Below are 15,606 nucleotides of genomic sequence, written 5' to 3'. Positions count from 1 at the left end.
CCTGCCTCTGCCTCCCGAGTGCTGGGATTAAAGGCGTGCGCCACCACCGCCCGGCGCATAATCTCATGTTAACAAAAAGTTTCTGCGTATTTAACATTAAAAAACCAATTTGCTGTAGTTAAATTAGCATTTTTCTTTTACCAGTATTTACATGTTGTTAAATTTTAAAGCAGTGTTTATGCTAAGAACAATATTTCTTCTGTCTCCTTGAGAACACATCCTTGAGATTTTAAACTTATGTTCCATCAGTGAGGTCATAAAATTTTATGTATGTTTTTCTTCCTTAGAAGGAACATAATCTTCAAGTTTTGGGTCTGGTGAAATCAGATGAAGGGTTCTATCAATGCATTGCTGAGAATGATGTTGGAAATGCACAAGCTGGAGCCCAGCTGATAATCCTTGAGCATGGTAAGAGGGGAGTAGCAGCAAGCTGAAGGAGCTGATATTGGAGGCACTGTTACTCCAGGGTGCCTTGTGATTGCTAGCTTGCTTGGTAAAGCCCAGATGTGACACAACTACAAGAAAAAAAGCAGCAGTCTTAAGTCATTTTTGTCACTTCAATTACTTTGAGGGCTTCAGCAGGTAAGAGCACTGTCTGCTCTTTCAGAAGACCCAGGTTTGATTCCCAGCACCCATATGGCGCCTCATAACCATTTGTAACTCCAATTCTGGAAGAGATCTGATTCCCTCTTCTGGTCTCCTTGGGTAGCACATGTGCTGTACATATCTATATTCAGATGAAACACTCATACACACACACACACACACACACACACACACACACACACACACACACCATTTAAAAACAAAAAACCAGGGACTAGAGAGATGGCTTAGCAGTTAAGAGCACTGGCTGCCTGAGTTCAATTTCCAACAACCACATGGTTGCTCACAACCATCAATAATGAGATCTGGTGCCCTCTTCTGGTGTGCAGGCATACATGTCGGCAAAACACTGTATACATAATAAATAATTAAGAAAGCCAGGTGGTGTTGTACACCTTTAATACCAACACTTGGGAGGCAGAGGCAAGTCGATCTCTAAGTTTGAGGCAGCCTGGTCTTCAGAGTGAGTTCCAGGATAGGGTTACACAGAGAAACCCTGTCTTGAAAGAAAAAGGGAAGGAAGGAAGGAAGGAAGGAAGGAAGGAAGGAAGGAAGGAAGGAAGGAAGGAAGGAAGGAAGGAAACAAAGAAATTAAAACATAAAATTACTTAGAGATATATTTTCAGATAATGTTAAAATAAGTTGATATTAAGGAAGAGAAAAACTGAAAGTCGTACACAAGTGTTTATCAGAACCCACTTGTGTTGCTCTCACAACTGTATTTCTGCCTTATAAGGAAAACTTCTTAATAGTTGCACTAAATTTTTGTTGTTTTTCCAAAATAAAACTAGTGTGCCTTTTTGCTATTCGTTAAAGAAATACCTGTTTATTATATAAAATAAATTCAGACAACATTTAAAAAATAGAAAAGGATACAAGAGTCAGAGGAAACCACTGTAATTTGAACAGGGAAAGCTTCATGTAATGAGTTATTAATTCTAGAGAGTAACCAAGATTTAGGTAGTCAGAAAAGACCTCTTGTAAATAGCAGCAGTAGCCCCTGAGTACCTTCACCTAAGGCTGAAATCTGGGCATCATTGGAAAGAATGTGGCTCTGGCTTCCTAGATAACAGATAAGTAGATATAGTGCTTTGCTGTTGAAACTTCTAATTTACTTTTTAGGGTCTGAGGAGAGTAGATCATAAGTTGATTGCTCACCAGAGGCATTTTCTGCAAAGACAATCAAGAGGGTGTATATTGGAGAAAGATGTTGGCTATCAGAACCTGCACATGAGAACTAACAATGAAATCCTCTCCTTCTATAATTGGTGTCTCCAGTGCCTGTGCTGATATGTGTAACATGTCTGTCAGCTGAGAAGAGGAAAAAATTATATTAAAGGTGCCTAGCTTCATTTTGTCAAGCAGAAAGAAAAACTTGAATTGGGAATTGGAAGGCAGTAATTCTAAATCTTGCCATCTAGAAGTGTTGCATGGGAGACATAGAGATATCATTCCATTGGACATTTTCCATGTTAACAAAATAACAATGTTGTTCATTGTTGGATAGAATATTTACATAGTTTTATATAATTTATTCTGTTGGTTGTGTTTAACTTATCCTCTTTTTTGTTGTTGTTTTTTTGTTCTGCTTTTATGAACAATATATTACACTGAACCTTTTTATGTGATTATGTTCTCATACTAAATTGATGTTGCATAGCAGTTCTGTCTTAACTTGGTGAGGTGGTCATTGGGCTTATTTTAGCAGCTAAAGCTGTTTTCTTTTTTTTTTCTTCCATTTTGAACATTTTTTTGTGAATGCATGGCAAAGGTAGCACTTTAGATATCTGATCTTTTGCCTCAGTCAAATAAAGTCACTTAACTACAGTTTCAACAGGTTCCTCTGACAGCTGTCAGTTAACCAGGGAAGCTAATTGAAAAACCTGGCACTTTTTCTGACCTTTCACTAAATAGCATGTGGGATTTATAGATGCTATTTTAAAATATACTTGAAAATAATGTTATAAAAGGTATAAAATATTTGAACCGTTTTTCACCCTCTTTCTGTGGTTATACCTTTCTCTCATTCATTGGAAATGACTTTAGCAGCTTTTCAAGTTTGTAAAATAAAAAAACTCACCAGCTGAATGAGTGAAGTATTGTTGGATTTGGTTTTGTTTTGTTTTGTTTTGTTTTGTTTTGTTTTGTTTTGAAGTACGAGGGCAATGACTGTCTTAGTGTATTCACATCCATTTAAGCATTGGGGCTTCAGCATATTTATGTCTGTGATTGCTACTATAAATCTTACCAGTATAAATGGGTGACTGTGTTAGGAGCATCTTAATGGAGCTTTCCTCTGAATGTGGTTGGTGGTATAATAATTTTTATTAATAGTATGTTTTCTTCTTTGGCTTTGAGAACATTTAAGGGCTTTGGGAATTTTTTGTTGTTATAATCATATTGACAATGCACTGGCAAGTCATAGGCCTTTTAGAAGGTTTTAAGTCCCATGTTTATTAAGTTTGTTTCCTATTTTTGTCATTTTATTTTTTTCTTAAAAGTTAATTTACATGTATGCATGTGTGCAAGCTTTTCTGTATGTGTACCATGGTCCCTTGCAGGCCAAGTTTCAAATCCCCTAAAAATGGAGTTATAGTTGGTTGTGAGCTGCTTGATGTGGTTTCAGGAACAGAACCTGGACCTCTACAAGAATAGTAAGTCCTCTTAACACTGAGCTATGTATCTCCAACCCCTGCTTATTTGTTTTTGCGATGGAGAGAGTGTAGCACAATTCATAAAAACCCAGAGACAGAAATTGGGGCTCAACCTAAAGGTCAGAAAAGCAAAACAGCCAGCCACAAACTCTTACCTCTACCTCAGTCCAAAATGGCGATCCTGTCTCCAGGAATCTCAGAATGATACTGTGTATGAGACCTCTCTCCTCCCATCTTACATTTTTCCCTAGTGCTAGGATTAAAGTGTGCACCACTACTGCCCAATTTCTATGGCAAACAAGTGTGGCTACTGAGATTAAAGGTGTGTGTTACTAATGTCTGGTCTGTAAGGCTGATCATTGTGGATGTTTTACTCTCTGAACTTTAGGCAAGCATTATTTATTAAAATAACAAATGAACCCATTATGATTGTTTTATTTTAGTTTTTTCTTTAAGAACTTCAGCTTAATATCCTTAAATTATTTTTTATTTATGACTTTGTCTGTCTTTTATCTGTCTTAAGTTCATGGACATTAATCAGACTTACTCATTTAGATGCCTTTTTTTGTCTGAATCTGTCTTTACTGTGAATCTATAATTTTTTTCTGACCAGGAACACTTTTTAAAATGCTAAATGGGCATGACTAGGACTAACACTGCAGCTTTGCCTGTTGGCTCTGCCCTATCCATCATGGTGGAGGTATGTTCACTGCCTCTGCAAGCCATGCTCACCACCCCAGTTCCAGGGACGCAGCAGGTCTATGTCGCCATTAAGCAACTAGTAGCATGCTGCTCACAAACACCATTTAAGTGCTCAGCCTGATGCTTAAGAATCCATACTCCTTTAGCCCATCTGAAAGCTGAGTTGATAAAACAGCCAAGTAGGGTTATATGAATTGTTTTAGCTTACCACAAAAGATTGAAATGGCTGCCAGAAATTAGAGGGTGGAGCTTTCAATTTTAACTAATTCTTTAAGGCCAAGTATGCACTAGTTTGGAAGATATGGAGGACCCAGACACCAAGGGATCTCTTGTTTCCTTTCAGATAAATTTTCCTGGTGTTCTACATAGTATTCCCAGTTGAGAAGAAATCCAGAATAGGAGGATCAAAGTTTTCTTTCAGGTCTAGAAATAAAGAAGGTGTTCAATCCTGTTGGGAGGTAGACACAAGCCTCTCACATTTCCTCGGATCCTTTTGTAAGCCTCAAACTCATGGAAAAGGAACAAAAAACCTGCTTGTTTCAGATGTTTCTGGAGAAAGTTTAGAAACTGAACTCCTTCTGTGAGGGAAACTCTCAGACACACACACACACACACACACACACACACACACACACACACCACCTCTTGGGCCTGGCCTGGGGAGATATACAGGATACTAAAGATTGAATGTAAAATGTAAGGGCTTGCACATGCTGGGCAAATGTTCTGTTACTAAACTACACACTCTCTGTCCTTGGAAGGAACTCAGAACACAGGGGAAAAGAATCATTGTTACTGAGGGGAAGGATAGAAGCTAAAGCTCTACTTCTTATGTTTTAGGCTCCAGAAGGCACTGATATCAAGAAGCCCTTTTGAGAGTAGTATTTAAAATTAAGAACATACCTACCTAAGATCAGCATAGTACAAAGCAGATTTAGCCTGCCATAGAAAGAATCACCAAGCCTACCTAAGATTGAAGCTGGACAAGGACAGCAGAGAATTTCATCTACTTATCCATGAGACTAGCACCAAGACAGAAAGCCTTTATTTTGAAAAAGGTTATAACGTGATGAGAAATTGATTTTGTAATAGTGTCCAGAAATGTTTCAAAACTAATGGAAAGAAGAATAGTTGGGGAAGCCTTCTGTCTCTGGACACACTACAGTGGTAGTCTTGTCTATAGAGCAGTTTGAAGCTTGTGGTATACAGTAAGTGGCTGTAACAACTAAATCTATACCAGACTCAATTCCTGACTATATTGGCTAAACTTCACTCTAATAGTTTGACCAGAGAACAGGCATACCAGTGCCAAGGTGTAAATGACACTTAACTCTTAACTTAGCTCTGCATTCTTTGTTCTTCACTCAATGAAAAATTTATAGACCTCCCCCAAAAAAGCAAAGGAAAAAAGCCTATTCAGTGTTGAAAATACAACAGTAAACAGAACCAGATTCAAAAACTTTTTACTTCTTTATATAACTTCAATGCAAAGATACTAGAAAGTGTACCACCCACTTACCATTCCTTACAGACTTTTCTTTTAAAAACTACTCAGACATGGTTTTACAGCCTACAAAATTAACCAAACAAAGAACTGAAAACCAGATGATACCATACTTAACATGGTCCAACAATCCTATTTCTTGGTATTTGCCTAAGTTGAAAAATTACATCCATATGAAATGAGCACTCAAGTCTTTATAGCACCTTTATCCACAAGCAACACAACTTAGAACAACAAAGATAGTCTTCAGTATGTGCATGGGTAAGCTGTGGAGTATTATTGCCTGGGCGTGTTTTAGTTAGATAGGCTACCATAAGTAAATGTGGGTCTTAAGGACAAAGAAGATAAGAACAGAGCAAAGGAAATAGTTAACTAGACAGTAGCTGTGATTTTGGGGGGGGGGGGAATTGGGGGCCTTAGCCTTTAATGGCTGAGCTACCTCTCTAGTCCAAGATGGTGATTTTTAAAATCACAGGATGAGAGGATGTAGCTTGGTGGTAGAGGGCTTGCCTAGCTTGAGTGGGGCCCAGTACTAGATGGCAAGGGAGAGAATAAAACCACAGATCCCCCAAAAGAAGCTCAGTTACCCCATTGTAAGCTTAACTCCAAAGTGATAATGGTAATAATGGTGATGACAGTGAAAGAAAATGACCTGTATGCATCATGGTTAAACACTAAAGACCAAACATAAGAAAATTGTGGAATTAAAAAAATAGCAAAACATTGGTGTTTTTTATTTTAGCCATTCTGACAGGTGTAAGCTGGTATCTTAAAGTTGTCTTGATTTGCATTTCCCTGATCGCTAAGGAAGTTGAGCATGACTTTAAGTGTCTTTTGGCCATTTGAACTTCTTCTGTTGAGAATTCTCTGTTCAGCTCAGTGCCCCATTTTATAATTGGGTTGATTAGCCTTTTACGGTCTAGTTTCTTGAGTTCTTTATATATTTTGGAGATCAGACCTTTGTCAGTTGCAGGGTTGGTGAAAATCTTCTCCCAGTTAGTAGGTTGCCTTTGTGTTTTAGCCACAAACAAAGGACATTGAGCCTATAATTAGTGATCCTAGAGAAGCTAAATAAGGAGAACCCAAAGAAAAACATATAGGCATCCTCCTGAATATTAACCTTCATCGGGCGATGAAAGGAGACAGAGACAGAACCCATATTGGAGCACCGGACATAATTCTCAAGGTCCAAATCAGGAGCAGAAGGAGAGAGAGCACGAGCAAGAAACTAAGGACCGCGAGGGGTGCACCCACACACTGAGACAATGGGAATGTTCTATTGGGAACTCACCAAGGCCAGCTGGCCTGGGTCTGAAAAAGCCTGGGATAAAACCGGTCTCTCTGAACATAGTAGACAATGAGGACTACTGAGAACTCAAGAACAGTGGCAATGGGTTTTTGATCCTACTGCACGTACTGGCTTTGTAGGAGCCTAAGCAGTTTGGATGCTCAACTTACTAGACCTGGATGGAGGTGGGGGTTCCTTGGACTTCCCACAGGTCAGGGAACCCTAAGTGCTCTTCGGGCTGAGGAGGGAGGGGGACTTAATTGGGGGAGGGAAATGGGAGGCCGTGGCGGGGAAGAGACGGAAATCTTTAATAAATAAATAAATACAAAAAAATTTAGCAAAACAAGCCAGGCGGTAGTAGCGCACACTTTTAATCCCAGGTCTCTGTGAGTTCAGGGCCACCCTGTTCTACAAGAGCTAGTTCCAGGACAGCTAGGGCTGTTAAACAGAGAAACTATCTTGAAAACCCATAAATAGATAGATAGATAGATAGATAGATAGATAGATAGATAGATAGATAGATAGATAGATAGATAGATAGATATAGATAGATAGACAGACAAAGCAAAAAACAGTCCCACTAGTGCTGTTAAACAGAGAAACTCTGCCTCAAAAAATAGATAGATAGATAGATAGATAGATAGATAGATAGATAGATAGATAGATAACAAAGCAAATCAAAAATGGTCCCATGAGATACATCTTCAAAATAATCTCACACCCAGTGTTCAGTGAACACTGTATAAGAGGAAATGGAAAGATTTAAGAACCAGAGGATCAGGAAGTTTGCTGTGAGATTGTGTCTTCTAGTAGCATCAGAAGGTATAGCCAGAATATGTCACCAAAACGGCTGCCCAAGCATGAATAAAAATGACACCACTGAGCATCCCAAACTAGATGAGTCTCAACCCTACACAAAGAACTGTAGGCAACTGAGTAAGGCTGGGAGCAGGAGAGGTAGTCTTCTCAAGGGTAGAGTACATCAATTGGTTGTCCACTGCCAAATGGTCAGCTCTGAAAACATACATAGAAGTAGCATTATATGGACTCAACATGCTATATTTAGGAATATATTTTTATGTGAAAAAATATATATACAATAAGAATTAGTGAGAAAAGAGGCCATCACTTTGAAAGAAAGCTGGGAGAAGCATATGAGAGGTTTGGAGGACAATGATGGTATGTTGCATAAAGTAGAGATGATTCTGGCAGGCCCCAGTGATATCCTTTAATTTGGCAGGATATAGGCAGAGACTTGAACAGCATCAAAGAGGAATGATGAAAATTAGCGGGCCCTCCTTCTACAATTAGCCTCCTTTGAACCTCTTTACCTTTGTAATTAGTGGCATTGTGACCTCCAGAAGTGATACATTATGGCTATATAGCAACTCCTAAATCTTCTCACCTTGTATTCTTGTTTGTGTAGATTTTTTGATATTTGTTTTTACCAGATTTTTAAAAATAATTTTCAAAAATGGACTAGATTAAGGTTGACACAGTGTGCCTCAGGCTGGATTCATTCATTTCCTGCAATTTTTATTGGAATATAGACATACATATTTATTGCCAGATTATCTATGTCTTTATCTGTTTCTTGTTTGTGGTCATTTCATACTATAATGACAAAAATTGGTAGTTTAGATAGAGATCAAATGGCCTGTAAAACCTAAAATATTCTCTTGCCTTTTATAGAAAATGTTTACCAGCTACCAGACTACATTACAAATGTTTAATAGTTTGTGATCTAAGTTATTTCTCACTTAAGACCTTTTAAAGGGAAACATTGGAGCAGAGTAAAGGAAAAGAGAAGTAAAAGGATAAAAACACAAGGATGGGAACAAGAGCAGAAAGACAGATCTAGGAGGAAATGTGTGGCAACTCGGTGAAAACTGTCAGGGGGAGAAGTAGGAACTGCAGATACATTGTTAGTGCATCCTTCCCAGGAGCAGCATAGTGGAGGAAACCAGTAAAGTGCTCTTAGTGTTTAGATGTGAGGTATTTTATGTCATGGCATCAGGAAACACAATTTCATACTGAATTAGGAGGTAGAATTTGAGAAGTATTGTTTCAATATTTTCTTAATCAAAACTTTTAAAATTTAAGATAGCTGGCAAGATCACTCAGTGGATAAAAGCACCTACCACCAAGCCTGATGATCTGAGTTGAATCCCTGGAACCCATAGCATGGAAGGAGAGAACTAACACTCCCTCAAGTTGTTCTTTGATTGTTTCATATGTATGCTATGCCTGTCCACACATATACATGTACACATTTGCACAAATAAGCAAAGTGTAATAATTTTAGGAAATAAAACTATGATTTAAGATATACATATTTTAAATCTTATGCATTTTTAGTAACAGAAACACTCTTTGTTGCTACTTCTTTTGTTGTTGGTATTGGTTTTTGGTTTGTTTTTGAGATATCTGCCTGTGTAAGTCAGGTTAGCAGTGAGCTCATTGTCATCAGCCTTCTAGGTGCTGGGATTTTATTGTTTACCACTATGTCTGGTAGCATCAAGTCCTGGTTTTAAAGACTCTTTTAAACTATTTAATTGAACATAAAATGGAATTACTTCTATATTATGATATTTTAAATTAGTGCCTGTTTTTAATAGTTGTCTGTTGAAAGATTTTCTTAAGTGTTAGTAAAATCAGTGCATCTTAGTGGAATGGTATTGGGGCCACATGCCTGGTAATCCTAGGACATGGAAGACAGAGGCAGAAAAATTATGAGTTCCAGGCCACCCTCGGACTACACAGGGAGACTATATTTTGAGAGAGGGAGGGGGAGGGGGAAGTCATTTCAGGTATGCTAAAGGAGCAAAACCTGAGGGAAAATATTGTTCACTTTTCATTGTCCTTTCTTCCTGTTTGTTTGAATTTAAAAATAGCCTCCAAATTTTCTTGAATGTAAAAAACAGAAATAAACTTTTTAGATGTATATCCTGTCAATGGGGTCTATTAATTGGCAGGTTTTTTGTTGTTGTTGCTGTGGGGAGAAAGGGTTGATGAAAAGGAAGTAGCATAAGCTTGTTTGTAGTAAAGAGAATTGACACTTTACTAAGACATTACATGACTTTTAGTGTATCATGGCCATGGTAGATAAGGGTACATACAGAGTATTATGAGTGGTTGTTGGTTTTTTTATTATTATTTTATTTGACTGAAACATTTGTCAAAAATTCCATATAGTTCTGAGGCGATTGGATGATAGAAGTTCTGGGAAAAATGACTAATCGCTTGGCATGATTAAAAGTTGGCTAAGTAGCAAGAAATTATTAGTCATTGGTGGAATATTTTAAATCTAAAACATTACTTGTAAAAGTTAGTGTTGATCAAAGGGTTAATTCTAATTTATTATTTTGTTAATTATTAGTAATTATAACTTTAGGAAAAGTTTTACTCCAGATAACTAATATAACTTGACTCTTAATTGTGATTACTGTATCTAAGAACTTTCTTGGTTATGTTTTTGAGACTTTCAGTTTATAACCCAGATAGTCCTGGAAGTCACTATGTAGCCCAGGCTGGCTTCAGATTCACAGCAATCCTTTTGTCTTACCTGAGTGCTAGCTAGGATTAATCCTGTACCACCACATCCACCTTCTGTCTAGGAACTGTCTAAGATTACAGGTTTATCCAATACCAGTGTTTTCTCTACTTCTGACTTACTAATTGGGTCTGTCACTGAAATTCTTTGCTTTTTGTGTTCTGTAAAATGAAGGAATTAAATTAGGTGATAGTTAATTTTTTATCACTTCAAATATTCCACTTCATGTAATTATTTTAAGAGTGTAAGTTTGTTAGATGTGATTTTATTTTTTATTTAATTTTAAGTATGAGTGGTTTTTGCTTGCTTTTAACCACAAAGTCCTTTACAGCCCCTCAGATGAAAATAAAGAAGACTGACTTTACAAAGCAAACTTTGAAGCTATTCTTTAAGTAGAACTTAAAAAAAGAAAAACAAAAACTACTTAATATATTTATATCATTTAAATTTGTGAAATAAGAAAATAATCTTTTATGACCATATTGAAAGTCATCTGAAATGTCTCGTTAAAACTAACTTGAACTATTTTTTAAAAGGTCTAACATATGTTGATTGTCAAAATAAGAATGTGTAAAATTGATTGATTAAAAAAAGTAATGTACTGTTAACTCTTCCCTGGTCTCACTTTCTAGAACTAGCCTTGTTAACAAACTTCACTTAAGTAGTTATCCATATATATGTAGTAAAATCCCATATACCTATAGAAACGTAGTTTGTGCTAAGTGGTAAGGTTGAAATAGCCAACAAGAAGACATTGTCTTCTGCCTTCATAGAACATTTGTCTGTTAGATTAGAGAAACATCAAGAACTAAAATATAAACAAAATAGTTAAAGCTTTTGTGATGCTTAAAGAAAATTCAAAGAATGCTTGGTGTTGTGGATTGAATGTAAAATCAATCCCCCACAGGCCCATATGTCTTAACCTAGTCTCACTATTTTGGGAAGTTGTGGAACTTGTGGCATGAGGCAAGGCTAGTAGGTACAGGGATGTAGCAGCCTCACTGGAGAGTTGTAGGCAGCCTAAGATGTGAGGGAACGTCCTCATGTAGGCCTCACACATGCAGAACTCACAAATGTAGGCCCAGACTAGTCCTACTAGCTGCTCTGCCTTTTCTGCCATGAAACAATGAGCTAAAACCTCCTTTCTCTGAGTTATTTCCATTGTGTATTATTAGTTTGCCCCAGTGACAAGAAAAATAACCAGTACACTGATAAAGAATTATTGGTATTTGGGATTTGGAAATTGCTCATTTAGTAAAGTGCTTGCCATTCAAGCATGAGGACCTAAATTCAGATCCCTAGCGCCCACATGAAAAGCTGGATATGGCAGTGTGTCCCTGTATTCTCGGTGCTGGAGCTTACTAACTAGCCAATCCAACTGAGTCAGCAAGCACCACATTTATTGAGAGACCCTATCTCAAAAAATAGCTGGAAAGTGATAGAAGACATTCAACATTGAAATCTGGACTAAATATATGGACACTTATGCATACAACCACTACCACTACCCATATACAAAGAATTATTAAGGAGGTGGGCATGGAGTCTCATAATTTTAATCCTGGTACTTGGAAGCTTGTGGCATAAAGATTGCCATAAATTAAAGGCTAGCCAGAACTATACAGAAAGAGCTCTAGGACAGCCTGAGCTACTGTATGAGGCCTTGTCTCAAAAAAGGGAGAGTGGAGCTTTTTGAAAAATGGCTCAGCAGTTAAGAGCACTGGCTGTTCTCCCAGAGGATCTGGGTTCTCTCAGTACCCACAAGGCAGCTCACAGCATGTAATCTAGCCCCAGGGGATCAGAAGCCTTCTTTGGACTCTTTGGGCACTGCATACATGTAGTGCACAGGTACACCTGTAGCAGAACACATATACACATAAAATAAAAACAGAGGGGAAACTTCTAGACAGTAGAGTGGGAATTATTTTAAATAAGTATATTTAAAAGAGGGCCTTGTTGAAGTGGTGATATTCAAGTTGAGACCTGAAGGATTCAAAGGAGCTCATAGTTCTTTTATGTACATACATATATTTACATTCACATATAAACTTGTTATCTACAGTAGTGTTCTTCTGTGATTTTTACATTTCCCAGTATTTAATGGACATGTTAGTGCTTATTTTCTTTTTGCTATGAAGCTCATCCTATTAGACAGGCATGTTTTTGAGTTCTTGTTAATAGCATACTTAAAAAAAAAGTACAGCTGAAGAATAATTTCCTATTTACCTGGGTGTGATGATACCATCTTTTATAATTCCAGCATTTAGGAGATAAAGAAAAGAGGATTGTGAGTTCAAGGCCAGCCTGTAATACATAGGTGCTCATCTGAGAAAAAAGAATTTAGCATATTTTTCAAACAATATGCTAATTATTTTGAAGCTATAGTTACAAGGTGTTTAAAGATTTATATTTTAAATTAGCTTAAATCTGAAAATAACCAAGTTAATTAAACCAATAAAAGACAGTGCTTTAAAACATATTAAAAAGAATTAGTTATATTATGGAAAATATCTGTCTTAGTTAGGGTTACTATTGCTGTGATGCAACTCCATGACTAAAACAACTTTGGGGAGGAAAGAGTGTATTTCACTCACAGTTCCATGTAACAGATCACCACCAAAAGCAGTGAGGGCGGGAACCTGGGGCTGGAGTTGATTCAGATGCCATTAAAGAGTAGTGCCTTTCTGGCTTGCTTTCCATGACTTGCGCAGCCTGCTTTCTTACAGAACCCAGAACTACCAGCCTACATATGGCCCCATTACAAATAGACCAAGCCCTCCTACATCCATCACTAAGAAAATGCCATATAGGCTTGTCTATAGTCCAGTCTTCTGGAGGCATTTTCTCAGTTGAGGCTTCCTCCTCTTTGATGATGCTAGCTTGTTGACATGAAACTAGCTAGCACAATATCCAAGTTATATGATAAATATAACAAACTGAGCTGGGTATGATAGTTCATACTTGTAATCTAAGCATTCAGAAAATGGCAAAATTTGTATTGTAAATTTAGAGGCAGCCAAGTTATACTATTAGAAATTATACATAAAATATTTTAATCTCCTTGTCATAGTTTCTAATTTGAAGTAATTTTATGATAAGAGTTCTTACTTTTTTATTATTTAATTAAAAATTTCCACCTCCTCCCATTTCCCTCCCGCTCCCCCCATTCCCCTTCCCCTCCCTCTCCAGTCCAAAGTGCAGTCGGGTTCCCTGCCCTGTGGGAAGTCCAAGGTCCTCCCGCCTCCATCCAGGACTAGGAAGGTGAGCATCCAAACATATTAGGCTCCCACAAAGTCATTACATGCAGTAGGATCAAAACCCAGTGCCAGCCGGGCGATGGTGGCGCACGCCTTTAATCCCAGCACTCGGGAGGCAGAGGCAGGCGGATCTCTGTGAGTTCGAGACCAACCTGGTCTACAGAGCTAGTTCCAAAACCACAGAGAAACCCTGTCTCAAAAAACAAAAAAAACCCCAAAAAAAACCCAGTGCCATTGTCCTTGGCTTCTCAGTCAGCACTCCTTGTCAGCCATGTTCAGGGAATCTGGTTTGATCACACGCTCCATCATCCAGCTGGCCTTGGTGAGCTCCCATTAGATCAGCCCCACCGTCTCAGTGAGTGGGCGCACCCCTCGCGGTCCTAACTTCCTTGCTCATGGAATTCTTGCTTTTTGAAGCAGTGCTATAAAAGAAAAAATGTAGGTTGCGTATTTGACAACTATCGGTAATTGTTAGACATTGTATGTTAGACAGTTCCTGAATAACAAATCATATCATACAAATGGTATGGTAAAGTATAATTTATTAAAATGTTAAAAGCAAATTTGATCCAGGCTAAGTCAGGATGATTGATTCAAGTCCCAGCCCAGTGAGTTGAAGAGCAGCCTTGGATAAATCGCAAAACCCCATTTCAAAAACAAAGAGATTTGTTAAACCAAGGATTTTACTGAGTACATGTGCTATATAAATAGATATTCTTAGCTATCTGGCAAAGACCCCACTATGCAGACTAGTAGGGGAGGTAATGTTTAAAAAAAATCAGTCTGGCTAGAATAGATCTTAGTTTAATTGTTCAGTTTTGCAGACTTAGAGATTCAACTAAGTGACTTGTCTTAAAATAAGTAGTTAGCATGAAAGTCAGAACTGACACCTGATTTAACTTTAGAATTATGTTACAGTAGCAAGTTTTAATGTTTCTAAGATAAAAGTGCGTGTGTTTTTCCATTTCATTCCAAAAATCAGATTTTTAGGTCAGTATTGTGGTTATTCTTACTGACAAGGTTGGTCAGCTATATCATTTTAGAAAGATGGCTAAGTGTCTAGTAGCCTTGAGATCACTGTACTTCTGTCATAATTATCAAAAAAAAAACTTTCTGTAACTCTCAGAAGTGTCAGAGTATATATAATATTATTGCATGGTCACCCCAATAACTGAAAATTGATTAAACCTGAAAGGTTCTCAAAATGCCAGGGTAGAGGTTTTATTCTTTGAGTCTAAATAATGTATTGTAAGGTCTGCTGAATGCCAAAGTATTACTGTTTTTAAACAGGAAGAAATCATTTCTGTCAAATTTTCAAGATAAAGAATACTTTGAACACTAACATTTGAATTGAGCCCAGAAGGATAAGTGATGGGATTCTAGATTCATCAGGTTACATGAAGATGAAAAAAATGAGGCAATTCAGTTATATCCACGTGTAGAAAGATTTAACATGCATTGGGAGAATAACAGGCAGCTCAGCTTAAAAGAATTCAGAGAAATTTGTTACAGAAGTCAACATCTCAAGAAGGGATATATAAACCAGATAATCTAGTAGCTAGTCATAGATAGCATTGGGGTTTGCCTAGCGATTGGAGTACCTTAGCAGATTTTAGGTACATGCAGAGGTAACACAAAAAGACAATTTTTCTGGTTTTTCTGGTGTATTTTCTGGTTTCAAGGAGGAAAATGAGGTAATTCTGTTAACAGTTCTGTACCAATTACATGTGGTACTGAAAGCTTTCAACTAAATGATAACAAGAACATTTCTTTGTGTTCCTTAAAGATTTTTACATGGTAATCATTCATTAAACGATGATTTGGTTGGATAGATGTCCCCACCAAAGAAGATAGGATCAGATCTATGATTTATGGAGTTAGTGTAAGGGAGAAGGGTTATATAAATCTAAGATTATAATCCTTAGTCTTTTGGGGATAGGAAAGTTGGTTGTCATTATGCTTGAGCTATAATATAATACATGCTAGGTTTAGGTAACTGGTAAAGCTAACATAAAATTATAGTTTGTTTAATGTTTTTTTTG

At 37.4% G+C, this 15,606-nt stretch overlaps 1 protein-coding gene across 8 annotated transcripts in view; it reads left to right on the top strand.

The window, feature by feature from the left end:
• Window positions 1-15,606, top strand: part of Neo1 (neogenin 1) — a 167,425-nt gene that overhangs the window by 81,473 nt on the left and 70,346 nt on the right. For all 8 annotated transcript variants that reach the window (XM_005369490.3, XM_005369494.3, XM_005369492.3 and 5 more), the window contains one exon: window positions 288-408. In XM_005369490.3, the coding sequence (XP_005369547.1) occupies window positions 288-408 (121 nt within the window). The remainder of the gene's footprint in view (window positions 1-287; window positions 409-15,606) is intronic.

The sequence above is a fragment of the Microtus ochrogaster genome, unplaced genomic scaffold (assembly GCF_000317375.1).
Source record: "Microtus ochrogaster isolate Prairie Vole_2 unplaced genomic scaffold, MicOch1.0 UNK49, whole genome shotgun sequence".
In the NCBI taxonomy this organism is placed as follows: domain Eukaryota; kingdom Metazoa; phylum Chordata; class Mammalia; order Rodentia; family Cricetidae; genus Microtus; species Microtus ochrogaster.
The sequence above is the reverse complement of the archived record's forward strand: the minus strand, read 5'-3'. Positions and strand labels throughout refer to the sequence as shown.